Source organism: Protopterus annectens, chromosome 7.part0 (assembly GCF_019279795.1).
Source record: "Protopterus annectens isolate FY-2018-M chromosome 7.part0, PAN1.0, whole genome shotgun sequence".
Classification (NCBI taxonomy): Eukaryota; Metazoa; Chordata; order Ceratodontiformes; family Protopteridae; genus Protopterus; species Protopterus annectens.
The window spans coordinates 20,241,786-20,268,876 of record NC_056739.1 but is presented as its reverse complement, the minus strand read 5'-3'; the positions used below and the strand labels follow the sequence as shown (position 1 = coordinate 20,268,876).

The window sequence follows — 27,091 nt, the reverse complement described above, 5'->3', positions numbered from 1 at the left end:
ATTTGTATGTCCTCTTGAAATATTTACTGCTGAATGCCACTCTATCCCACCATCCACCTCAGTGGTTATAAAATATTAATTTATAATGATCCCTAAACAGGATACTTGAATGACTGGCATTCAGCAAAAGCACATCACCAGACAGTAACTAGCAGTCTAATTAAATGTCCATCCCTGTACTAACATTTAGCATATGGCTAAAGTTAGTAATTTGTAATAAGGATAATCCTTATAACAAAAAAAAAATAAATAAATAAAACAGAAAACTTGATGAACTAAAACAGGATGGTGAAATAATGTCCATGTAAATGTATAACACAACAACATTAGGTATTCTTCCAGTATTGTTTTGGGGATACTGGAAGTATGCCGATGTTGGTTTGTTTGGAATGGGAATAAGTGAATTTCTATTGCTGAATCCTTGTTTTTTCTGTGGCTTGAAATTGTCAAGATTACTCAGTCTTGGAGGCAGGGACATTTTCCCATTATCCCCTGAGGCTGAGTGATCTCAAAGTTAGTATATTGAGAGAGGAAGAGTTGTTGGAGTAATGGGACTTTGTGTTTGTGTTAAAGTCAACATTCACAAGTGTTGGCTTTACTTATGACATGTATGCCCATGTGGTCATAGTAATTACTATGAATACGATTTTTTGTGCATTAATTACACTGGAGCTTTATTAATATGTATAAATACTACTGCATATCTTTAACGTTAAAATATTAACATGCTCAAACAAATTCTCGGCTTCAGTTTCTTGAAATTAATTTCAAAGTTTGTTGAAAGTACCTTTTTAAATGGATAATATGTTGGTCAGCATACACAATGGAGAGAAACCAGTCTCATCTACAAGCATCATATTGAATGTTACCTTGTATTCAAAAAAGAAATATGAAACATTTTTGTTATACTTATTTCAAATAAAAACACTTTCATTTCCAGAGCTCTTACAGAGTAAATAAACTGAGATAGGAATGGACAATCTCACTCATCAGATGCAAACAAGCAACATGGTAACAGAAATGCTTGCACCCAATATTTACAATCACTCTTACAACAGACATGAAAATACCTTTCTAAAGTCATTGTTATTTTTTCAGCATAATATTATTTCCTACCTGTCCTGCTCTTCACTTAGTTTACCACCATAATAGTGGATACAAAAGTAGAATATTTTAATAAGGTTCAACTTTATTTGTAATAAATATAACTCCAGTAAGTAAAATTAAGCAAGAGTTGTCTTCTCCATTTCAAATTAGTTGCAACACACTCACAGTTCAAGCGCTGTAATTAAATATGCTTATCTCAAAGGTGCAACCAATCATTCATACAATAATGACTGCATAGGCTCACAGCCCATCCATCCATCCAGCCTCACAGTACAAGAGTAATGTAACTGCTGAAGATGAGGATTCATAGTCCTGCCTGAAGGATATAAAATGTCACTTTGGCTCCCTCGGTGTGATTTCTGCAGTCCTTTATTGGCAGGGTAAGAAGATGTCTGCTTAAAGTTTTGCAGTTACCCAACCCATACCTAAGTGGTCACTCACGTTCTTTAGTGGAAATAGAAGTTAGTAAAGCACTGAATGCCTCTGTTTATTCTCTAGTTTCTTTATATATCCTTTCCATCTGCAAGTAGTGTGTTTTTGTAAGATTTGTAAGATTGCTGATAAAAATCACGTTTTAAAACTCCATTGTGAGTTATGGTGTTCTCCATTATACATGGTTGCTATAAACTTAATATATGTTTTAGTTGCAGGAAGCTGCAGATACAGAGCAGAGTGTTCTTCGGCTCTCAGAGACATCTGTGCAACACATACAGATCCTAGTGGAATTCACAAAGAGACTGCCAGGTATTCACTGGACTGACTGGTGCTTTGCTGAGGTTGCCTTTTCATGCATTCATCTGTACAGAGAATATGAAATACAGGTGTATCAGTTAACAGTTAATTTTCTTTAAAGCTAGATGCGTAAAAGCATGGTATAACAAAATGCAGCAATATGTTTTTACTGCTGTTTGTGACTGCATAATCAGATAGTTATACAGAACCCAATCAAATTAGTGCTATGATTATATATAGCACCATCACACTGAATTTCAAAAAATGGCCATAGACCTGGTAACAGAGTAAAAAAAAAAAAGAAAAGCAGTGTTATATTTTCTGTATTCATGTTGCTTACAAATCACCCCTGTGCAGTAAAGGCAGATAATTTAACAACGTTAACTTCAGTCTATAACACCCAACAACCTACCTTATGTCTAGAATGTGCCACAGAAAGGGGACACACACTGTGTTCTGGAAAGACAGCATGCTGTATGAAAAACAAAACCATATAATTATGGCAAACGGGCATCAAGGCAGCCATTTGGGGTAAAGCAAATTATAATGTACAAAACTGAGTATTTCTGATGCATTAGTGTAGACAAAATTTCAAGATACTACAAAAAACTATTGGAGTTTCATGGTGGACTTTTTTGTTAATATAATACAGTCTTGGCTCTGCTGCTTTACCTGTTCAAGTTAATTCTGTCTTACCATTATGCACCCTTTCTGGAACTAGAATTTCTACATTATCACCTTCCTTCAAAGCAGTAAGCGTTTCATTTTTCTATTGGAATAAAATGTGTTTATCCTTTTTTTTTTTTAAGAAATTTAAGGCAGTGCTTTGATTGTTTTGGTAGTAACAAGGTAGTGGTAGGAAGCTTGCTTTTCAGTCTTCATCCCATAAGGAATACTGCTGGATGTAAGCCTAGTTCTTGGAAAGATATATTTTCACATAGGAAAATTGCTAAGTAATAAACTCCTACTCATGTGCTATTACATTTAATCATATTTCTAAAGGTCTGCACCTTCCTTTCCACCCATGCATTACTGTGAGGGTAATAAGGGCTAGATGTTGCATGCTTGAATTCCCATTTCTTTGTAAAATTCTTAACAAATAAGTTGAGCATATGGCTCAAAACAACCTCTTCAGGTATAACATGCTTTGAAAATATGCTCTTAAGGACACTTATTATACTGATATTTATTATTTTCATCTGTATAGCCTCTGGAAAATGGAATAATCTCTATATAAGTATTGACTCTCTTGGTAGTGAAATTTGTACCTGCTTTGTTCCAAGTTAGACCTAGTATGTCATTAGATATCTGTTCCTCTTTTGTATTCTGATCATGTAACATATTGTAGATGCCATACCTCTTTATTTGTTGTTGTTGTATCTTTCGGCTTTTCCCGGTTAGGGGTCGCCACAGCGGAACTCCGGTCCACTAATGATTGGCAGTAGATTTTTACGTACTGACTTGCCAGGCCTGACACACAACCTTCAACGAAGGTACACCCATTCACGCATGTCTCCACACAGAAGACGCTTTAGCTGAGAATCAAACAGGACGTCTTACTGTGAGGCGACAACGCCATACCTCTTTATTAATTTTAATATTTTAGTCTCACAAGCATATTCTTACTCTTTCTTTCCATTTAACATCTCTAAGTGTGTTATTTGTGCAACTTTTTCTAGCATGGTTTCTCTCATTTGTACTAGAATTAAATTTTATTTGGTTTAAACGTCAACCCCTGAATAAATAAAATGTCAGTGTAAGGGTAATGTGTCTGCATCTCCTTTTGCACTGTTCTGGCCAACCACCCATCATGGCTTTTTTCAATAAACTGCAGCTTCTTCTCTAAAGAGCTGCTTATTGTTCTTTGAAGTAAGCTACAGTATGTGTAGTCTGTCAACTATATGCATTTGTTTTCCTGGTTTATATTGAACCTACAGATCATACCTTTGTAAATTAAGCAGAATTATTCATAATCTGGATAAGGACTATTTATGAACTCTCTGGCGATTTGTGGAATGCTTTCTTAAAGAAACCTTGTAATCTGACTCCAGTAACACTGACCTATCATAAATAGTTGTGATACTTCTGGCATCAGTAAACAATAAACCATTTTTATGTATGTACTTTGATTCTGCTCTTGATCAGTAAGGTTTTGGTCTGCTTTCTGCATTAGCATGCCTTCTAGTTCATTTTTGACTTACATCTATTTGCAGTACTGGCTGAGAGATTTATTTCACAAAACTTAAGTGTAGGTGCCTCTGTAGTAAGCTTTCTCAGATTCACAAAGCTTCTGTCTTGCTCTGTTGACAAAATCTACTCCTCATTATGCTATAGCAGTTTTCAAAGTGGCAAAATTACATTTGGCAATTTCAGGTATGAACTTTTTTACAGCAACTGTACCACTTCAATAAATTTCATAACAGCTGATTCATCTTAGGGCACTGCAAGTTTTGTATAGCATTTCTTTTTTTCCACATCTGGTTAGAGTCACTCAAAGTCAAAATATGACCTGTAAATTTGAAATCAGGCATACATGTCTGACATTTACTCTTATTCAACTTCTGACTTTTCTGAATTGGTTCAGTAGCTTGATCAGCCTTGTGTCATGGTCTTGTCTGGTAGCTCCTTATAAAAGTCAGTTGTTGTGTCTTTCGGCTTTTCCCAGTTAGGGGTCGCCACAGCGGAACTCTGGTCCACTAACTAGCAGTTGATTTTTACATGCTGAGTTGCCAGCCCTAACGCACAACCTTTAACGAAGGTATGCCCATTCATGCACGTCTCCACGCAGAAGACGCTCTAGCTGAGAGTCGAACTGGTCAGCGTCTTACTGTGAGTCAACAATGCTACCACAGCACCACCAAGCTCCTTATAAAAGTCAGTAATCAGTTATATTGACCGCAACATTTAAACCTTCTATTAGTTGTGAAATAGCTCTCTAAAGGATGTCTAGTGCTAATGAAGTACCAAAGAATGTCTTAAATAGCTGTATCTTCCTATCTAGGTATGGAAAGTACATGGCTTTGAACTAGCCTCATCCAGTTTGTTTTGCTACATCAGTTACCAGCAATGCATATTCTGATAGAATACTCTCTTGGTAAACAGTCTAATGCATAACACAGTGGCACAGTGGACAGAATTGTCTCCTCACAGAAAGAGGTTCTCCAGTTCGATTCTCAGCTGGAGTGCCTTCTGTGTGGAGTATCTATGTCCTCCCTGTGCTCACGTGGGTTTCCTCTGGGTGCTTCAGTTTCCTCCAACATTCCAAACACATGCAGTAGGTGGTTTGGACACTCTAAATTGGCCATAGGTATGAATATGCGTGTCAGTGTGTGGTGTGGTGTGGGTGAACTACTATGACAGGGCTAGCCACCCAGTGGTGTAAAAAAACTTGGCTGTAGATTAATTTCACTGTTAAAGGGACACCCCGGCCCCATGTGCAAAAATGGTAAAAAGGGGTTGTGGATGGATGGATGGATGGATGGATGGATGGATGGAAACAGTCTAATGCAGTAAATAAGTAAGAATATTTCTGCAAGACTCTAATGATATATCTGCTTCTGTAAATTTCCAATTAAATTGGTTCATTTCTTGTATATTGCTTGCCTGTTTAACCCTCAGTGAACTCACAGTGAGTGATAGAGACTTACAATAATGCTATATCTGTAAAAGTGGGTACATTCACTGTAAACAGAAAGACTAAGGTCAAAGGCATTAGGAACAGTTGGCAATCCAAACTTTCCCAGAATGTAAAGTACCTCCACATATCCTGTAATACTCTGTGCTGTTCTTCATCTCTAGATTTGAGGTTAGTCATACTAAAGTATTTTCTGAATAAGGTGGTGGAAGATGGGCAGGGTTGTTACACAGCATGAACCTACTATTACAGAGCTAGCATTATGATAATATCTGAAAAGAGAAGGTCCATCTTTTGTAACTCACAGGACAGAGCTCAAGCCTTTCTTCACTGGTGGACCCAAGGGGAGCATACTGTTGGTAACAGCAATCCCAAAAGAAGACCTGGTTCAAGAAATAATATCCAAATTATAAAGTTTCTCTAATGAATTTAAGACAAGACCATGTAGCTACTACAAAAATATCAGCAAGCAATATTCTTGAAAAAAGTTACTGAGGTAACTGTAGTTATAGTAGAGTGAGTTTCAGCAACTTGTGTAATGACTTGTTATGATCTGTACAGAAATAAAATGTGTCTAGTCAGACAGCTATCTGGAAAGGTACATTTGGAAATGGTATGGCCCAAAGGCTTAGAGGAAAAGGAAGCAAATGCTGGACATCAATGCGTGGACTTGGTTCTATCCACAGGTTCCTTTCAGAATCCCGAAATCCTAAAACCTCGAAATTCATATGGTCGAGACCATATGATCGAAGTTTCAGAATATCAATATTCTGAACGGAGATCTGCATATAGTGCGGAATGGAAAAGTTCCCTTTCCCTCGCTGTAGCGTGATCTCGGAGTTGGTATATTTAAGTAGTGGGGGTGTGGGGGGGGGGTGCAGGGTGACTTGCCCCCCTGCAGAAACATTTAAATAATTGTTTTTTTTTTCGGATTTGCTTTGGAATTTTGATATTCTGAAACATCGATCATATGGTCTCGATCATATGACATTCAATGCTTCAGAATTTCGAGATTCCAAAGTGAATCCCTGTCCATATACCTCATTCATAAACATTCATGCAGTGTAGCAAGTAGTCCCTATGAATACAGCAAGCTGGCAAAAACAGACAGTTGCACATACTGGTTTAAATTGGACATAGCTGTCAGGCATAAAGGTTGGACTAGCTCTAAGAGAAAAAAGTAAATAAATACAATACATTCAGCAGAGGGAGCATGAAGTTCATCAATCCCTCCAATAATAATTACCAAGTAAAGTAGTTTAATTCTGTAATGCCAACTGTCTCAAAGGAAACCTAGGTCAATTTTTCCAGAATGAAGTACACGCCCCAGGGATGTACTGAGTCTTGTGGCAGACATCTCAGCAGAAAGATACCTTTGAGGAAGGCTTTGAAAACTTTCAATGAAACTAAAGAATTACAGTTTTGCTCTCTGTGGAAGTTAGAGATGGCAGCCATATGTGTTTTAATTGATAAATAACTTAATGTAGTCTTAAAACTAGCTGTGAGATACTTAAGTGCTGTGGGAATAAGAGAATGATAGGGATTTAAGTCCTACCTAGCCCACATTGTGAAACATGTCCATTTTCCCTGCAAATTTTCCCTGTGTTGGGCTTTTTGGAAGAAAAGAATACCTTCTAACTTGAAAAGAAAGAATTAGGGTTGGGAGGGTGGCCTAATGGTTAAGGTGTTTGCCTTACAAACACAAGGTGCAGGGTTTGAATCTCACAGGGGATAATTGGCTAAGCTTAAAATGGCCCGCAAGGGCAGTTAGCTTAGTACTAATCTATGAACCTATGAACCTATAATAACACCTACTGAAAGTGGACAAGCTAGGGCAGCCATGGTGGTGCAGTGGTTAGCGTTGCCTCCCCACAGCAAGAGGTTCTCTGGTTTGATTCTTGGCTGTGGTGCCTTCTGTGTGGAGTCTGCATGTCCTCTCTGTGGTCGTGTGGGTTTCCTCCGGGTGTTCCGGTTTCCTCTCACATCCGAAAGACATGCTGTAGGTGGATTGGACACTCTAAATTCACCCTAGGTGTGAGTGTGTTCATGTGTGTGCCTTCTGTGGAAGGTTGGGTGCCGGGCTGGCAACTCAACATCATAAAACTCCACTGCCAATCATGAGCAGACAGGTGATCTGCTGTGGTGACCCCTAACTGGGAAAAAGCTAAAAGAAGAAGAAGAAGAAGAAGAAGAAGACTGAAAGTGGAGAAGCTAAGAGATGAGATATAGAAGTAAATGGTTGGGTAATATCTGCTCAGTGGAAAGGATAGCAGTTATTCCATGGGACTCAGGAACAAGGGCTTTCCAACATATGAGGCAGAAGAAGAGGAATCCAGATTTGCCTGGCCAGTAAGGAGTCATTAGGATGACCTCACTTTTGTGAAGGTTCAATTTCTGGATGAATTTTGTCAATCAGATGAAATAAGTGAAAGATTAGAAGAGTGCATTTAGCCACCAGTGGACTAGAGAATACCTAAGGGGCTTCGCCAACAAATAAATATGGGAAAGGTTCATGCACTTGGTGTTGGCTAAGGAGGAAGAGAATGTAGCAGGGATCCCTTATTCTGAATATATCTTACTCATCTCAGAGAGGCTGAGAAAACACTTATGTGTCAGCAGCAGCCATCTGTTTAGTTTTTCCACCAATGAAATGGGCTCCCCAGGGATATGGATGTCAGCAAGAAAATAGTTGCTGGTATTGACCATTGACATACTGGCACAGCTTCCTTGCATAAGGGATAAGATTAGTCTGGCAGCTGTCTGTTGACATACCTTACAGCTATCATGTCATCGGTTTGTGTGATTAGAAGGTCCACTGGGAATGAGTGTTTTAATACTTGGAGGGCCAGTAGGACTACTCTCATCTCCAACAAGGTAATCTGAAGGAAAAGGTCCAGCGATGTTCTCCAATGATGTCCTGACATCTTCAGCTGTGTGAATTTTGAAATGCTCCCCAAACCTTGGGCTATTGTGTCTTTGGTGACTCACCTTGGAAGGGAAGAAAGGGACTGTTAAATGAAATCTTGTTGGCATCCATCCACCAGGTTAAATGAATTTGCTGGCCTAAGGGTTGTAGACTTGATACTCCCCAGGATCTGCATTCTGAGACCATTAGAGCCAAAGGATCCACTGGAGAACAATCATGTTGAATCTTGCATGAGGAACTGCAAGTATGGGTGCTGCTATGAAATGAAATACCTTGAAAATAAACTGCGATGGTGGATAAAAGAAGAGCAGAAAACAAAAGTTACTTACTTGCCATAATGCTAGATCTGCACTGACAGTTTCATTTCCGTCTCCATAAGACTAAGGCTAGCAAGACTTAGACAGGCATCAAAAACTTTCCTACACTAGCTTAGCCATTCCAGTTTTTCTATATTGTTGAGCATGTTACCTCTCCAGTTCTCTAATAGGCTGCATAAAGCAAGGTAATACACTGAAAACAGCACTCATTACTATGAATCTTCTCACTATGAAGGTGCCCACCAGGCTTGGGGTAAGGAAGGTGGTAGGAATAGTGACTGAGGTAAAACTGCCAAAAAAACAGCTTTACCTCTACAGTAGGTACTAAAATAGTGTATGGGAGATTCATCTCTATCAATAATACCACAGAGGCCCAAGCTTGATTTCCTTGAGTGATTCAAATGAAATAATGCCTTGCAAGTTGGTAGTACCAAAAAAAGATCTAGATCTGAAAGTTGCATCAAACCTGTACAATGCCTTGTGAAATTATTCAGTGACATCCACATGGCACTTTCACAAATGTCATTTATGGAAGCATTTTTAAAGAAGGCTTGTGAAATGGCCACTGCTACAGTAGAATGAGCATTTTGTAGCTTGTGGTAAATGTATGCCATATTTCTGAAGACAGCATTTTATGCAATGTGAAAGCCAAAAAAAAAAAAAAAAGAATGTTGTTGTAGAGGAAAGATTAATTTCCATTGACACTGATACAGCCAGATAAGTGAATTCTTGGAAGCAATCAGACGGTACTGTCCATATTTAGGGCTTCTAGAAGCCAATCGTTCAATAAAGTAACACTCAAGAGACAGGCAGCCTCAAAGCTGTTACTGACATGCATTTGGTGAACACTCTGGAGCCTGTGGTGAGAGCAGTTAGCAGTTTTCAGAACTATCCAGAAGTGAAGAAACCTCCAGGACTCCTTATTAATCTAGATGTGTGAGCATGAGTTCTGGATGTACAAAAAGCACATCTAGTTTCCTTCTCTCAAAAGGATGGATTGACTGCACCACAACTATCTAAAAGGACCGTCTGACAATGTCTTGATTCAGGCAGCTCAAGCAGAGGATGGGAAAGAGGTCCTTCGTCAATAAACTTGAGTAAAAGCCTATAATTTCTGGTCTAGTGTGATCTCTTAAATATATATTTTCAGAAACAAGCTCTGGACCTCTTCCATGGGTGCATCTCTTTTGGAGTGCAATATCTGGAAGACAAAGATAATGTAGCTTCTGGTTGGACTTGAATGAAATGTAATGGAATAGCTTCTGGATAATATATCCCACACACAACCATTGCATGTGATGACCTGCCATGTGGATAGGTGCAGGTACAGATGGCCCCCGGCTGTCTTCTGAAGGGAGCAGTTGCTCAAGACCTCAGGGAATAGACTGCTATCATCCCAAAGAAAGTTCATGATACCCCTGATCACTCTGCCAAAATCCTTTTCCTCTTGGTGTTTGGCTGCTTTTGGTTGTTGCTGTAGCCTGTGTAACCTATGCAAGAAGCTTAAATATGTTTTGTTGGGTATGCTGAAACCAAAGATTATGCAGGCCTTTCTAATTCTAAGGAAACCAAGACTGAGGAACCAAGAACTATCCCCATCCTTTGACAGTGTATTGCCTTCACTCTCCTGTTTTTCTAGCTTTACCACAGGTCTAAACATCAATGTTCCATCAAATGGGACATTATAAACAATCAATTATTTTCGGCAAATTCTGTGAAGCAGAAAAAGACATCGTGAGGGACAGCCAGCCTCTTGCCTGTCACCTTAACAAAACCATCTGCAGCACTGTGACCAAGGGTGCATGGTTTTGTTAGCTACCAATCAAAGGATTGCTGTCTAGGAATGCAACTTACTTTGAGGTTAGAGTATGGCAGCCCTTCCAGAGTATGACCAATTTCATCAGTTAACACCCTATGGGACTTCAAGTGCATATGAAGCTTAGCACCCTCAAAGAGGAAGTACAGGATAAAAACACATAATTTTCTGTCTGTCCATCACACAAAATTCTTTATTAGGGAATGGACAGCTTTGGCTTTAGGTTCAGGGGCCTTCATAAGAGCACCTGAGTTAATTATGGAGGTGATCAATGGGTTCAGTAACCAGCTAGAACACTTTTTTGGGACAAGTGCCACCACACTGGGATTCTTCTATCTATTTTAAATGACCATCTGAGCTATCTCAACAGCTGGCAAAACCATCCAAATAGACAAATTGGAAGAAAGTGGGTCCAGCAAGGATGTACTCTGATTCTGATTAAGTGTCTTGGGGCCATTTTTTTTTCCTCCGATGGGCTCCAGTATCTCCACAAACTTAAAGTCAATGGGTAAATGGGTGGGGATGTCCATATCCTGATCTTCCTCCATATCTAGAACGAACTTATCATTTAACATCACCCCAGTCCTCAGTAAGGAGAGTGAAGAAGGGGAACAACTGACATCTAGACACAATCACTGCTTCTTGCAGAAACCCCATAATATCTCTGCCCTCATCTGGAGGGGTGGTACAAACAGCACATTAAAGAGATGCCATGGATATAGCCTGAGTCATCCCAGCAGATAGTTTGTACAGGGATGTCTGCACTTTCAGAAATGAGAGTGACGATAGCCCCAAACCTGAGAACACTAACCTGACAGATTGACCCCAGTTGATGTCACACCTGTTAGAAAGCCAACCTCAGGGACTGAATATTCTGTCTCACAAAAAGATAGGGCTGACAATGGCCCTGATGCATCAACCACTGATGTCAACAGAAGCACTGGCTTTGAAGAAGCTGAGGTTAGAAATATCAACCATGAAAGCAAGGTTAGTGTCAAAGCCACCGAGGTCAAGAATACTGACCTCAAGTGGGCCACTGATGTCAGTACTGGATTTACTGATGATCTAAGTGGAACCGAGGTATAATCTACCCCAGTGAGAAATATTAGAGTTTTTCTGTCTTTCGGCTTTTCCCGGTTAGGAGTCACCACATTGGAACTCCCGTCTGCTAATGATTGGCAGTGGGTTTTTATGGTGCCGAGTTGCCATTCCGATGCCCAACCTTCAAAGAAGGCACGCCCATTCATGCATGCACCTACCTGCATGTCTTTAACTTCACTCGACTATGGTGAGGGCATGCAGACTCCATACAGAAGGCGCTCCAGCCAAGAATCGAATGGGAGAACCTCTTGCTGTGAGGCAACAACACTAACAGCTGCACCACCGTGGCTTAGTGAGCAATATTAGAGTGCAGATCAGAAAAAAGTGGGCAGAGAAGATGCTCTTATTCCCTTCCCAATGCTAGTCAGGAAAGACATTTTATAGCACCTCTCCAGAACACTAAGTAACATCTGCATCACCCTTTTGTAAACCAATTGGACTGACACAGACCTACATAACCTGATGGATGCTGATAACGGGGGGGGGGGTACAGAGCTTAGGCTTGCAAAGAATACAAAATATACGTACAACCTAGGGATGGAGGGCATGGGTTCTTTTAAAGGGACCTACTCCTTTGACATAGCTAGGTTTAGAAGGAATATTCTATACCAAAACCACATCTTGATCTGTAATAGGTTTAGCAAAGACAGCTATATAAGCAAAGTTAAATTTTAGCAGCAGACAAGGACTTTTTATTAACACTTTCTCACATTCTCATACATTGCTCAGATGAATTACCTTTGCAGTAGGATGGAGAGAGCCTACATAAGGGCACAGCAGCAGCAGCAAAGTAGCCCAGAGTTTTTCCAGCTACAAATGATTATTTCTGCATTAGATGGATGGAAAGTTGCACAAATCTGAAAGATTTCAGAGAAATCATCACATCACATACTTACTTAATTAGGACTAGGTGTCCTTTGTCTTATTCATCCAAAGATATACAGAAATGGTGAAGCAAAAGGCTGCAAAACTGGCGGCTAAATGGAGAGGGGGGAAGGCAGACTGATTAAGCTGACTATACTCTACCACAAGAAAGTGCTAGCAATGCAAGAAAAGGAATAACCTAATATTAAAGCTGATCAAAAATAAGTGACCATGAACTTTGGCAAAAAAAAAAAAAGAGGAACTACCTGCCAAGAATAGCCTAGGACTATTTATCATTGTGACTTGTCTATAATATGTTGCTAAAGAGTTCCGGAAAGGGGTCCTGATATGGTCAGCATTATGGGAAAGATGGCAAGACTAATATGGTCAGCATTGTTGGAAAGATGACAAGACTAGGAAAGTATTAGGTCTAGGACTGAGTCCTAGTAAGTCTTAATCCCACTTATGATGGGGATGACACTCCCAATGACACATATTTTGTTTGAAAAGCACAAATTCTGTCTGTGTGGTATCACAGATAGGTGTCCTCGCGGCCTAAAAATAACGTATAAGTTGCATCTGCAATTTTATAAGATTCAGCTTTATTCCCAGAGAACATAAGGAAGTGATCAGGGACTCCTTCACTGACACTAAGTGGTCTGTAGAGGGGGTAGATAACTCATCTGGGTATGTGAACATTTTGGCTGCCTGTAAATGCAAATGTGCATCTAATGAACACCCTAGAGGCTGAGACAAAAACAAATGGAAGAGTGTGGAAATTAAAATGACTGGCTAAGAGTCTGAAATGCAAATGCCATTTGGTTTCTTCATGACTTTTATAAGGAAGTAGATATTCTGGAGTTCCAAAGAATACATCCAGTCTCCATTTTGCTAGACAAAGAACTGAATGAACCCAAGAGCATTCAAAATGTTTCTTCTGGGATGAATGCATTTAATCTGCTAAAATCCAGAATTTGCCTGAGGTTTTGCTATCTTTTTTTGCACTGAAATGAATTTACAGTAATACCAGGTCATTTCTGTTCAGATGAGACCCTTAGATGACTTTTTCAATTAAAAAAATTATGAGCTCTGTTTTTGCCACTGTCTTTATACAGAATAGGATGTATGGCAAGTGAAGGACTAGAGAAGCTGGAGTAGAAAGACATGGTACCTTGTAAACCCTGGATATAAAACTGTCCTTACCCACCAGTTCATAACTATGTTTTTCCATCGAACAAGTGTAGGGACAAATGATCCCTAACTACCTCCAGAGGAGAGCAGTTGTGCAAGGAATCAGAGTTGCTGTTGGCAATCCATAGGTACAGCTGCTGATGGCTACTGAGAAGAATTCTCTTGGGATCCATGAACTGTCTTGGGGATTTTAACAATGCTGTTATTTATTTTTGCTGCTGCTGCTGCTGCCTAGCTCTGAACTATATCTGCAGAGACATTCCTCTACATTTTGGAAAATGTCAGTTGAGGTGGCAGAAATCTTACAAAAACAGCACTAAGAGCTTTACCTTCCTTTTCCACATTCTCCATTTGGGGCCTTTATCACGTCAGTGAAAAACCTTTTGATCGAACACCTTGTTGTCGAATGCTAATTGTCGAAAGTTTGATCCGTCAAACGGTTGTTTTAGCAATTTTTTTCTTAGGGGAAAAAACACTTGGTCAGCCTAACAAATGTCACAAATTTCACAAAATTTAAAACCCACCAAGGTGGGGAGGGGTTGTGCCCCCACACTCCCCAATGTGGGGGACTGTGTCCCTCCATTCCCCCCTAACTAAATATACCAAGTCCAAGATCACACTACAGTTGGTAAAAGGGCAAATCCCCTGACGATGGTCAAGCATTTTTTTTCCTAGGAAAAAATTCGCTAAAATGGCTGTTCGACAGATTGAGCTTTTGACAATTAGCGTTTGATAAAGAGGTGTTCATTCTAAAGGTTTTTCGCTGAAGTGAAGTAGACACTCCATTTGTGCCTTCATTTCTGGGCCAAACAAAAATTTTCTATGAAACAGGGTGCTCTTGAAGTTCTTTATTGGTATTCTTGAAGAAATCAGCACTCACAAACAGATGTGTTGACAAATAGCTATGCTGGAACTTTCAGTCCTGGAGGAACATTTGCTGGGGTTAAAGGCTATATACATTGTGAGGTTTGCCATGGAGGAAATCACTGCCAGTTGGAACACATGATTTTTTATGGATTCTGAAACTTCCTCATGACAGGTGGTAATTAAGCACTCTCAAAGAAAAAGGGAAGGACATATGTACAGTATGTGCTTCCAGTAGTTGTCCTCCATTGGTGTCTCCTAATCTAGAGGATGGGCCACAGAGCTAAGTAGTGTTAAAACATTTTTACAGGAGCTGTTCAGACCAAAACATCTGGTTTAGGAGTCTCTGATCCAAAATTCCATTCTTTGGGTGGGCACAGGACATGGTTTCATTTTTTTTAGGAACTGTGTTTACCATATCGGAGTTTTCCTGGACAGTATTGGTGCTCACCTTGTATCATCCAATGAGGGGACTATCTTAAGAGTACTTTTGAGTAAACTTAAAAGCTATAAGTAGTGTCCACTTTGGGGGTTGACATTGGGTTAGTTGGCCTGGCCCCCTCCAATGTGTCATTTCCAATTCCCCCCTAAATATGGGACCATGAGGAGGTATGCATGGGAATCAGTATCCCGTTAACCATCCAAATCAGATACAGGGTGACTCTGCAGAAGAGTGCACATTTTCTCTTGCACATTATGTTATGTCCATGTTTGCAGCAGATGAATACACAGAAGAGGAAGAATTTATCTTGGGAGCCAAAGTGGTCTGAGGGTGCTGCTAAAGTGCTTTGGCTCTGTGTTTTATATGACAGTTTTCTGGGCCTGAAAGTAAGGCAGGTATTGATGTAAGGTATGATGTGGGGGCAACAGAACAGCTATAAAGAGTGCTGGCTTGGAATACAGACCAGTAAAGATATGTGCACAGGTCAAAGAATGACCCTGGAGAGATTGACAGCCATTGATATAAAAGGCTCTGATGTCAGCACCAACAAAACAGAGTCCAGTGTTTTTAAATACCTTTATTAAATTATCACTTAAGTTATAGGCAAACATAGATTAACAGAAAGGAAAACAAACCGTATTAACATGTTTTCCATTTACATACATTATAATACACACATCTTTTCTTTTTTCGAGAGAAGTATAAATGACTTTATGATGTTTTTTATTATTGTTAGCACACGCTAACAAGATTAAGATTGTTTTTGCGTCTGAGGAAGGAGGGACACAGAGCTCTCCAAAAGCGTGTGCTAACAATAATAAAAAACATCATAAAGTCATTTATACTTCTCTCGAGTGAACTGCTTTTGAAAGCTCGCATTTTGTTAGTTTCTTCATTGGTTTGTGTATTTTTGAGTGATTGTTTTTGTGTCTGAGGAAGGAGGGACACTGAAAGCGTAATAAAAAACATCATAAAGTCATTTATACTTCTCTCGAGTGAACTGCTTTTGAAAGCTCGCTTTTTGTTAGTTTCTTCGTTGGTTTGTGTATTTTTGATCTTTTCTTTTTTGTAATTATCGTCAGTTCAACATTACATAAATTGCTGAATTTCTGCCTTCCCTTCAACCTCACTCCTTTGTCTGAACATTATTCTGTATGTATTGTTCCAACAATTTCCATTTATTTATATATAATTTGCTCCTTCCCTTTTCTAAAGATCCCACTTCCAGTTCTTTTATATTTGTTGCAATATTCAATACTTTAAATACAGTTGGTTTAGACATTGATTTAAATTTTCTAGTACATACTTTTTAAGCTTATTAAGGTCTTATTAAGTCTAGGCAATTCAGATCCTGTGCCCCAGCTCAAAAACTCATGCCACTATTTATAGCCATTTGCTCACCCAATATTTATGACACAGTACTCTGTACGTAATTTGTAAAATCTGTCAACATATTACACTCCCACAATATTTATGACACAGTACTCTGTACGTAATTTGTAAAATCTGTCAACATATTACACTCCTACAACACATATTCTCAATTACCCCTTTCTTCCTCATCTCACCTCCAATATTTGCTATCTACCCGAGGAAAAATGACATTAAATTTGCTTGGGGTACAAAAATAACTATGCAAACGCTTCCAAGCAAAGATTCTAAATCTTGTCAACTTTATTACATACTTGGAGCCATACTATGTCCTCCCATTGTTCTCTTGTAAATTGCTTTCCAGTCTCTCTTCTAAATTGTTTCTTTCTCTAATTGATTCTTATAGTCATCATGCAATATTTTATGTGCCCTACTAATTTGTGTTCTGGATTTGACTAGAAACCCCAAATGAGCAGGTCTTTCACTTAAGATTCCTCTATCCCTTTCTCTTCGCCTGTACTCTGATATCAATCCCTGGTGAGGAAGGCAGTCTCTAGCATGTAGTCCAAATGTCTTTTTGGCCTCATCCTACTCTGTTACTTTTCCCTCTCCAGTTATTCTGCTGCCAGTACCTTGGTTCTTTTGCCAGTTATATCCAGTAAATTCCAGCCCCCTTTTGCCTATTTTCTTTATTCCTACTTGCAGTCATCCTTATTGGCAAAATCTCCTTTCTCAATTCTCATGTTTCTTAGTTCTAACCTTGGCATAATTAAGTCTTCTATAAATATTTTCATTTGTACTTTCTCAGTTTTCCCATTTCTTTGCTTTACACAATTTTTCATAAAATTTCTGAAATATCTCAAACCTCTACAGGATCTCTGGTTATTTTCTTCTTATGGGCTCCCTAAGTTTGGCAACAACACTTTCTACTTTTTGCTACTTAAGTCATTATGCTAAAAGTTTTTGAGCTCTGGAGTTATTAATCAAAAATAGTTTCTTAACAGCAATCTTTGTAAACTCATGCATACTATTCAGATATTCCCGTATTTTCTCTTTGGCACTCTGCATATAAGCCAGCTCTTGATCTGTGAGATTCTCTTTATTCTGCAGTACTATACTGATTCTTAACCATATATCTTTCTCTTGTATTTATGAATTTAAATTCCATTCTCATGTTATCCCCTTCAGCAGCTACAATGTCTGAAAATAACTCTATCTCCCTAATACTGTTACTTTATGAATTTAATATTCTATAAGGATCTGCATCAAAAATCAAAATCTCTCTTTATTTCTTGACCTTCTCCCCTGCTTTGTAATCAACCCTTTCCATTTTGAATTATAACTTTGTTCTGTTGGAATAATCAACTTATCCCACTTAACTTTTGCCCTTTTCCCCTACCAGATAAATTCCTTCACTGATATTAATTACTGCCCACAACTTATCCTCTGGTTAATAAAAATATGCCTGACTTGTATATAAAATTAAAAGGACTAAAAAAGCATTCACTGCTTGTATCTTAATATCCATATCCATCAACTAGAGCTCACAGTCTCAGTTTTTGTAATATCTTTTGTTTAGGGTCTTCCCAAATATCCTTAGCTGCCAAAACAGAAGCCTTTTTAATGTGTGATTCATCTTATTGTGTCCCCTTAAATATGGGTATTGCTGAAAGAATTTGTGTGGGTACATAATTTATGGCTACAGCCTTTGTTTTATCTTCATTAATTTTATATCCGGAATGATTTGAAACTGTCTGAAAATGATACACAATCCTGAGATATCCTTTTCTGAATTTACAAATTTACAAAATGATATCATCTGCAAATAAAAACAACTTTTATTACCATACCAATTATACCCTTATACCCGAGTCCCTTGTTTTTTTTTTTTTTTTTTGCAATGGCTCTAAATATAAAGCAAATAACAATGGGAAAAGAGGACACTTCTGCCTGGTTCCTCTGTTCAAACACAACTTATCAGAAAAGACTGCTCCCACTTTTAATTCTGGCCTCTGAGCCTTCATATTGTATCAGGGAATACAAATGCTTCCATTGCCCTACTCATAAGATCCCAGCTTACTCCACTGAATGCTTTCACTGCATTAAGACCTACCAACAACAGCTGTATTTTCTTACATTCTGCTTCCCTCTGGATCACTGTTCTGTCAATGTTGTCAAATGTTTGCCTCCCCTCCACAAAACCACGCTGATCCATATCGATTAATTCTGGCATCATCATTGTCATTCTTTTAGCTAGTGTAGACATAAACACTTTATAGTCATGGTTTAAAATTGAAATGGGTCTCTATGAAGCTAGGTTTACAGGTTTTTACTATTGTTAGGTAATACAGTCACCTGAGCTTTTTTCCAAGATGTTGGTGCTTCCCTTCCTTTTAAACTATTCTCAAAATTTTTCAGATCGTAATCAATTTCTTCCCTCCTAACCTCCAAATTTCCACAGGAACACCGTCTAACCATGGAGATTTCCTGCAGATTGATTATACATCACAATTTTTATCTGATCCTCTCCTATCTTAACTGTTAGTTGTTGAACCTCATCTACCTCTAACCTTGGCATAATTAAGTCTTCTACAAATATTTTCATTTGTACTTTCTCAGTTTTCCCATTTCTTTGCTTTACACAGTTTTTCATAAAATTTCTGAAATATCTCAAACCTCTACAGGATCTCTGGTTATTTTCTTCTTATGGGCTCCCTAAGTTTGGCAACAACACTTTCTACTTTTTGCTACTTAAGTCATTATGCGAAAAGTTTTTGAGCTCTGGAGTTATTAATCAAAAATAGTTTCTTAACAGCAATCTTTGTAAACTCATGCATACTATTCAGATATTCCCGTATTTTCTCTTTGGCACTCTGCATATAAGCCAGCTCTTGATCTGTGAGATTCCCTTTATTCTGTAGTACTATACTGCTTCTTAACCATATATCTTTCTCTTGTATTTATGTATTTAAATTCCATTCTCATGTTATCCCCTTCAACAGCTACAATGTCTGAAAATAACTCTGTCTCCCTAATAACTCTCAAATAGTTTCTACTACCCATTCCTTAAGGTCCTCTCTTTCCAACAGGTAGGTGGGAAAGTGCCAGTGTCTTATTTTTACTTTATTACCTTGCATTTTTATCTTAGTTTTTATTGGTGCGTGATCTGCAATAATTACTGAATGTGTGTTGAAGCTTTCAATTAAAAGCAAATATTCCTGTGAAATATAATTTCTGTTTAGTCTAGCCCAGTTATTGTACCTTGGGAAATAATATTATCTCTAAGTTCTTTCTACTGAATTCACATCTTCCTCACCAAATATTTTCATACTTTTTTCATAAATCGACCCTCTGTTGTTAAATGTTCCCTTCTATGTCCCTGATGCACCCTCACTATTGAAAATCAAATTCCAGTATCCACTTATAAGTAATAGTTCCTACTGAAAGCTCAATAATAGCAGTTTTGGTGGAATATTAACACACACCAGCATTATCTTTCTCCATTGCCAATAGCTGCTTACTACCATAAGTCTACCATTATTGTCTTTTTCTACCTATTCTATCATAATTGGAGCTCCCCTAGTAAGTAATATAATTAATCCCCTTTTCCTTTGTCCCTGAAATTCTGCTGATTATCCATCCTGAAATCCTTTCTTTGTTAAATGCATATGCTCATTTCTTTCCAAATGCATCTCCTGCAACATTGTTATTTGCAATCTTCTTCTTCTTCTTTTGGTTTTTCCCAGTTAAGGGTCGCCACAGCAGATCACCTGTCCGCTCATGATTGGCAGTGGAGTTTTATAGTGTTGAGTTGCCAGCTCAGTGCCCAACCTTCCACAGAAGGCACACATGCACATGCACTCATGCCTAGGGCCAATTTGGAGTGTCCAGTCCACCTACAGCATGTCTTTGGGATGTGAGAGGAAACCAGAGCACCCAGAGGAAACCCATGCAACCACAGGGAGGACATGCAGACTCTGGACTCTACATTTCTTAATATAATTCAATATTATTTCCTTTTTGTCCATAGCTGTAAGGCCATTTACATATAAAGGTAATATGAATAGTGCAGCCGATATGATAGAAAGTTATTGTTCCCACCTATAATACATGACCATTTATCTAAATGTGTATTTCCAACTTTTGTGTTACATGCACACTCTAATGTTTGGCAGGCTGATCTGTTGTACAGTCACTTCTTCTCATCTCAGTCTGAACCTATGCCACATTTTTCAAGACATTTTGTTTTAATGAAAACCTTCAACAAAAACCTAAATACATTTTCAAAACACCCTCATCCTCTATTCATTTACAATAAAAAACAAAACTATGTACATCTTCAAAAAATGAAGTTTAACCCTGCAAATAGGAACAATTACCCCAAATCAACTGGTACAGACTCAAACATTACTAACCTAAATTTAAGGTTGCCCATGCTAAAGCACATGCCACAGCATGTGTTCCCCCTTACACTGATTTCTATCTGTTCTTTTTTATCTCATTTCAAAACAGAGTCCAGTGTTAGTACCAAAGCATTGAGGCTGAGAAGTGATCTAGGATTCTGATATGGGTCGAAAGTATCAACAATGGTAACTTCAAAACTGAGAATGATATAAAAGCTAACACTGGTACCAAGACTGTTGATGTCAAATTCAACACCAGTGCCTTGATAGCTGACAGAGGCTGGGGGTCACTTAAAACTGAAATCATACTTGCTGATGCTAGCCTTTTCAAGGGTTTGCCAAAAACACTGGGATTGATAAGGAAAACTTTGGCATCCTGGACTGCAGGTTATAAGTGGTAGTTGATTCTCTTTCCCTTAACAAAAATTTGGAAGAGGAAGAGGTACCAGACAAATTTCCATTGAGCTCACTAAAAGGCCTCCAGACATTTGTCAGCAATGGATGTCTCAGTGATCAAAATTGTAATGTTATGATAATCTCCTTAATGGCTGCTAAATCAGCAACAACAGAACCAGTGGCAGAAGGATTCTATAAAACTATAGTGAAGGCTTCTCTGTGCCATTTATAGTTAAGAGTTATAGACTTTTTATTCACTTTGAAGGAAACCTATTTTAACAGCTGGTTTCAAACTTTTTGATGCCACCTGTGATAAAGAACAGGAGATTTGTTAGCACTTGTGCAACTTACTCTTCTTTTAAAAAAAATGAAGCGATTCTCAAATGTCACACTTGAGAGGCTTAATCACAAGTGAACTGTGCACTTATCTTGCAAGTTCTGTGGATAGATCTCCTTTCACAGGTGCCTATGGAATGTACACACCATGATCAAATATAATAAGGGCAACCAACCAGAGTAACCAACAGCAAAACCTTCAGCAGTACTAACAACACACGGAAAAATTCTTCTAACAGCAAGAGAAGAACTACTTTAAACTTCAGAAACAGTGGAAAATGCTTCAACAAATGTGTAACCAGACAGAGGCGCAATAACTGTAAAAGGTTATACCTAGGATAGCTAGAAAAGCAAGGAAATGCAAAATGTTTTGGTGGAAATGTCAGTATAAATTTTTCAATATGCCCTTGAGATTGAATTAAATATACCCACCAGGGTTTTCCACCTGCTTGCTTAATTATGGATGTGAAGAGGGCATATGGCAACACATATTTTGGGATAGTAGAGCATTGTTAGGATTTAAACAGGATATAGAAAAGATGATACAAGACTTAAGTGGTAAGGATATGCCCTTAACCAAGGAGTTATATTTCACAAGACAAATGTGGGAGGGTCTTGAGATTTCTTACCTGGAAAGTATTATATTGGTTAATATTACTGGGCAAAAAGCAGTAATGAGAAAGCAGAAGAGCCATGAGCCTCGAAGAGCAGAAGAATTAATTTCATCAGTCTAGTTGAAGCTTTAAGGAAGAAGAGCAAGTAAATCGAGGAATAGGACATAAAACACCTAAGAAGTGGGAGGTATGGATAACCTACCTTGACAGGATGAAAAGAGCTTAGGATGTCTCTAAAACTATTTATTTAATGTGACAGTGGAAGAGGATAATTACCAAAATGGGTAGTAAATAGAGACACATCATGTAAAGAAAGGAATTAGTTGGAACTAGCAGAAGAGCATGCTAATTTATGTAGTTTCTATTCCATTTTACTCCTCTGTTTTCTTTTAACATCAGTAAATCATGTTTGGAGAATTTCTGGCTTGCTGAAAAAATTATGCTTGTGTCAGATAAAAAGATACTATGAATATGTGCCAAAAATGATAAAACATGTTATGGAATTGTTTTGTATAAATAAAGAAATGTTTCAAAAAAAACTGGAACACACATTTAACAGCAATAAAAATCTTTTTCTCTCTCTCTGTTTAATAGATGGCAACATCCAAATAACCAGAACAAACACTGGTGAAAAAGACAATGGTAAAGACTTAAAATAGCCTAATGAAGTAATAGTGTGCCAGCCCATAATGGTCAAGGCATTAAGGTGGGGCTATGCCCAAAAAAACTAAATATAGATTCTAACAGGAAAATTTTGAGCTTAATGAACTTAACAGCAAAAAACTCTAGGCAACACCATAATCTACCAGTTTTCATTTGTGAGAGATGAAAAAAATTACTGATAACCCTGTAAAAAGATATTTTTTAAAAAAGCTGCCTGGGACCATCTGATGATATTTGGAGTACTGTACACAGCAGTGACATAAAAAGAGGGAGAGCAGCACACTATAGGATAGAGTGTGGTACTTAGCAACCTAGGGCAGTTTGGATAGTCAAGTGTTCCTAATACCTGAAGCCTTACTCCTACAAGTTACAAAAGATGGGCTCACTCTTACCTCATCCATAATTCTGCTAGGATTAGTAAGAAATTTTTGGAGATGTCTAGAAGAAACATTCAAGTTGCCATTCATCCTGTTTTTTGTGCTGACACCAGCTTGAAAGTGCGAGTTGCCCTCTGTTGGTGTACTGTGAATTCTCTTCACCATGTCAAGCTTCTCATATGCCAAGTTATGTGCTATACTTGGCTGATTTAGTATATTTTCTAAAAAAAAAAAAGTTGAAACAGAATATTATATTTCATGTGTTTGTACTCACAAGTATGAAAACTCTGATTCAAAGCTTCACTCTTCCTACAATATAAGGTGTATGCAGATTTACACACAGTGCCTGAAAACATCAGTGCTTTAAATGTATATTCTGCTAAAATATTGCATTCTCTTCCTTATTTAGCATGAAAGTAATGTTTTTGCCTTGAAGTATAAGCTTTTCTGAACAACCATCCTCAGCATTTTCTACGCCTTTTACTGCAGTCTGTTTATGCATTCGTACTGTAGTCAAGCACATATTTTCTTTTTCAACTTTATATTCAATAGGATTCAAATTTTGTGAAACAAATATTTTGTTTCTTACACACTTCACAAAATGGCCATTATCACTGCATAGCCTACAACTTTGTTTAAATGCTTTGCTTTTTCTTTTCATATGGCTGTAATTACACAAAAGTGTTCCTCAGCATCAGTACATTTCTCCTGTATTAGTAAACTAACAAATCACTACAATTTCCTGTAACATACTCAGTCCATTCCCAAAAGCAAAATGCATGTGCACTATTGGCTTTCACATATGGCATTTTGGAGCACCCTGGCTCACACCTACAATATATGCACCACTAAACTTTAAAGTTCTATATAAATCCCATTGCAGAATTTTAATATCGACATAGTCTAGCTGCCTTTTAATCTGAGGGAATAAATGCCACCATCAACATCCTAGCACAGAACTTCAGGGATGGTTAATGACCAACTGCCTGATATAGCCTGTCAGGAATTTAAGTCCTCAATTAAAATGCTTTTCCTAGAATTACTAATGTAAAATGTATTTCACTTAGTATGAGTATTTCAATAACACATTTTTCTTCAAGGATTTCAAAGACTGGATCGTGAAGATCAGATTGCATTACTGAAAGGTTCCACAGTTGAAGCTATGTTTCTACATTCAGCTCAGATATATAACCAACGTGTCAGAGATGATTCACTTACAGTAAGCAAAAGTAAGCTGTACATTTATTATAAATGTCAAAATATGTCATGGTGTAAATAAATATGAACCAAATTTCTTACTGCCTAATAATGAATCTTTGTTTGTTGGGCAGGCGTCATTAAAATTTGTCTGTTTCTTAAGTTTGTCTTAAACATGAATAAATAGATTGCTTTCTAAGCAAGAAAAAAAATCCATAAACAACTTTTAAAACATAAAAGCAAATGTAACCACAGATTAAAGTAGTCACTTGTATTAAAGTAGAAGCAACTGTACATATTAAAATATTATTTCCTTTGAGTCAGCCCTTTTTTCCTTCAGAGTAGTTCATTACATTTACACCATTTAAGTAAATATCTTCTCTTTACAATATATTTGATATTTTTTATTGCTTGCATTTCTTGTTCAGTTTAATTCTGTAACAGACAATAATTCAGTAATACCACAGTCATTAACAAGCATTAAAAAGTATTTTTATAGTAATCTGTTAAACGTACACAATGCATTTATGCTGTGAATTATTAAGGGGAAATGTTATATGATGAGAAACTGAGCATATAGTAAATTCAGGGATCACTTAGGGAAAGTGTCATGTGATAAGAAACTAAGCATATAGTGAATCCAGGTGTCAAAAGCTGCATAACAACAAAAATGGAAGAAACAGAAAATAATGACATCACTTTAGTTTACTGGGGTGGAAGGCATTGCATCTGTTAAAAAGGTATGCAAAAAGCAAAGATGTGGTTAACCTTTGTAATTTAATTCTACTTAGATAATATTTCTTTGTGCTACTACTGAATAAATTAAAATTCAGTTATTCAGAATTGTCTTAGCTTTCACTGCAGTTCTCCCCTTTAAAATGAACTAAAATACTCCAGGAGGGCTACCCACTAGTTAAATTAAATAGATAAATATATACTGGCTCTTGATGATAATGGACATCAGTGATCCAGTGAAGACTCCTGTACTGTCTCCATACTGAGTAAACATTGGCATTGGCAATGTTGGGGTGTCACATAAACAGTGATCATCACCTACAGCCATTGTTCACATCACCTGTCTCCATACTGAATAATGTCCTTTATTATATGCTGTTCTTCAAATAGGTTCATAGGTTCATAGGTAGATACTAGGCTATCTGCCCGAAGGCATTTATAAGCCTAGCCAGAATGTATTGGCTTTCGCCGCCCCCTTAGATTAGTTCCCTGTGCATCTGTCCAGCAGAGCCACTGAAGTGATTCCTGAGGTAAACTTTCTGTTTCCCATCTACTCGTCAAGGTTTCTTTTGAAGAGTGTTAGCGAGGAGCTCTGCCTAATGTACATTGGGATCTTGTTCCAAAGCATTGGAAGTCTCTGGGATGGGAATCTATCCCTCCAGCACATCCTATTTATTGTTGTGGTGAGGTTTAGATCCCTAGAGTATGTTGCTCGAGGGGATAAGGTTTTCTTTAGGTGATGCATGTCCATCAATTCTGGGTTGGACATGGCCTTGTATGTCAGGCAGAGATCACCTCTGAGTAGGCGGTATGCAACCGAGTACAGCTGGAGTTTCTTCAGTCGAGCTGCATAGGGCATCTGTTTGAGGCCAGTGATCCTGTTGCAGGTGTCTTGTAAGGTACATCCCAAATAGGGCATTGTACTCTATGATGGGTCTGATGACTGATGAGTAGAGGGGCACAATGACCTCTTTTGATCTGGATGCGAACCCTTTTGTGATTAGGTGGGCCACGTAGAAGGATTTTTCTAACCACTTTGGCAATGTGATTATCAAAGGTGAGATTACTGTCTACTTGGGTCCCCAGATCCCTTATTACATCTTCCGTATTTAGGGGGACTACCACCTATGTGGTAGTTTGTGGGTACTTTGTGTTTTCCAAAGGGGATGACTGTGCACTTTTTGGCGTTTAGCTTGAGGCCATGATTTTGACACCAGGTATCCGTCTCAGTGAGACCCTTTTGGAGGATGTCTGTGTCAGCCAGAAAGTCAATTATAGCCCCTAGATTGCAGTTGTCTACGAACTTGGTCAACCATAGTCCTCCTGTGCTTGCCTGTACCTTTGAGAAGTATATGCCGAATAGGAGGGGTCCTAGGACTGAGCCCTGGGGAACACCACTTGTAACTGGTTTAGAGTCGGACCTAGCTCCCACAACTCTCACCATGTGGGTTCTGTCCGTGAGCCAGTTGGCAATCCATCTTGTGATGTAGGGGTTTATGTTCAGGCTGGTGAGTTGTCTATAATACCAGAATGGGGAATGGTGTCGAAGGCCTTATCGAGGTGTAGATAAGCTATGTGTACCACCTTTCCCTCGTCTATAGCCTTGGTAACTGTCTCAAAGAAGTCCACCAGATTGGCCTGATGAGGGGAAGAGTACAGGAAGGTTATAACTTCTTTTTTTTTCTGGAGACAATGCCTTTATTTATGAGATGAGTAATAGAGAATGCCCTTCTTATCACTGTTGAGACATGGTGATCAAAGGTAAGGTTGCTGTCAACCTGTATGCCCAGGTCTCTCACCACTGAGTGCATGCTTAGGGTGTTGCCATTGACGTGGTAGGTAGCAGGAACATTGATCTTACTGAAAGGGATGATAGTACATTTTTTTACATTGAGTTTAAGGCCATGACTTTGGCCAATCATTTATTTGTGTAAGACCCTCTTGTAGGATATTGACATCCTTTGGAGATGCTTTGACCGCTCCCAGTTTGCAGTCATCAGCAAAC

The 27,091-nt window shown here is 38.3% G+C and overlaps 1 protein-coding gene across 4 annotated transcripts in view; it reads left to right on the top strand.

Annotated features, from left to right (window-relative positions):
* The window catches only part of LOC122806216 (bile acid receptor-like), a 428,707-nt gene that overhangs the window by 327,801 nt on the left and 73,815 nt on the right, over positions 1-27,091 (top strand). For 3 of the 4 annotated variants that reach the window (XM_044076450.1, XM_044076451.1, XM_044076452.1), the window contains 3 exons: positions 1,752-1,851; positions 22,709-22,756; positions 24,255-24,383. In XM_044076450.1, coding sequence (XP_043932385.1) covers positions 1,752-1,851; positions 22,709-22,756; positions 24,255-24,383 — 277 coding nt within the window. The remainder of the gene's footprint in view (positions 1-1,751; positions 1,852-22,708; positions 22,757-24,254; positions 24,384-27,091) is intronic. The other variant, XM_044076453.1, reaches the window with a different exon arrangement.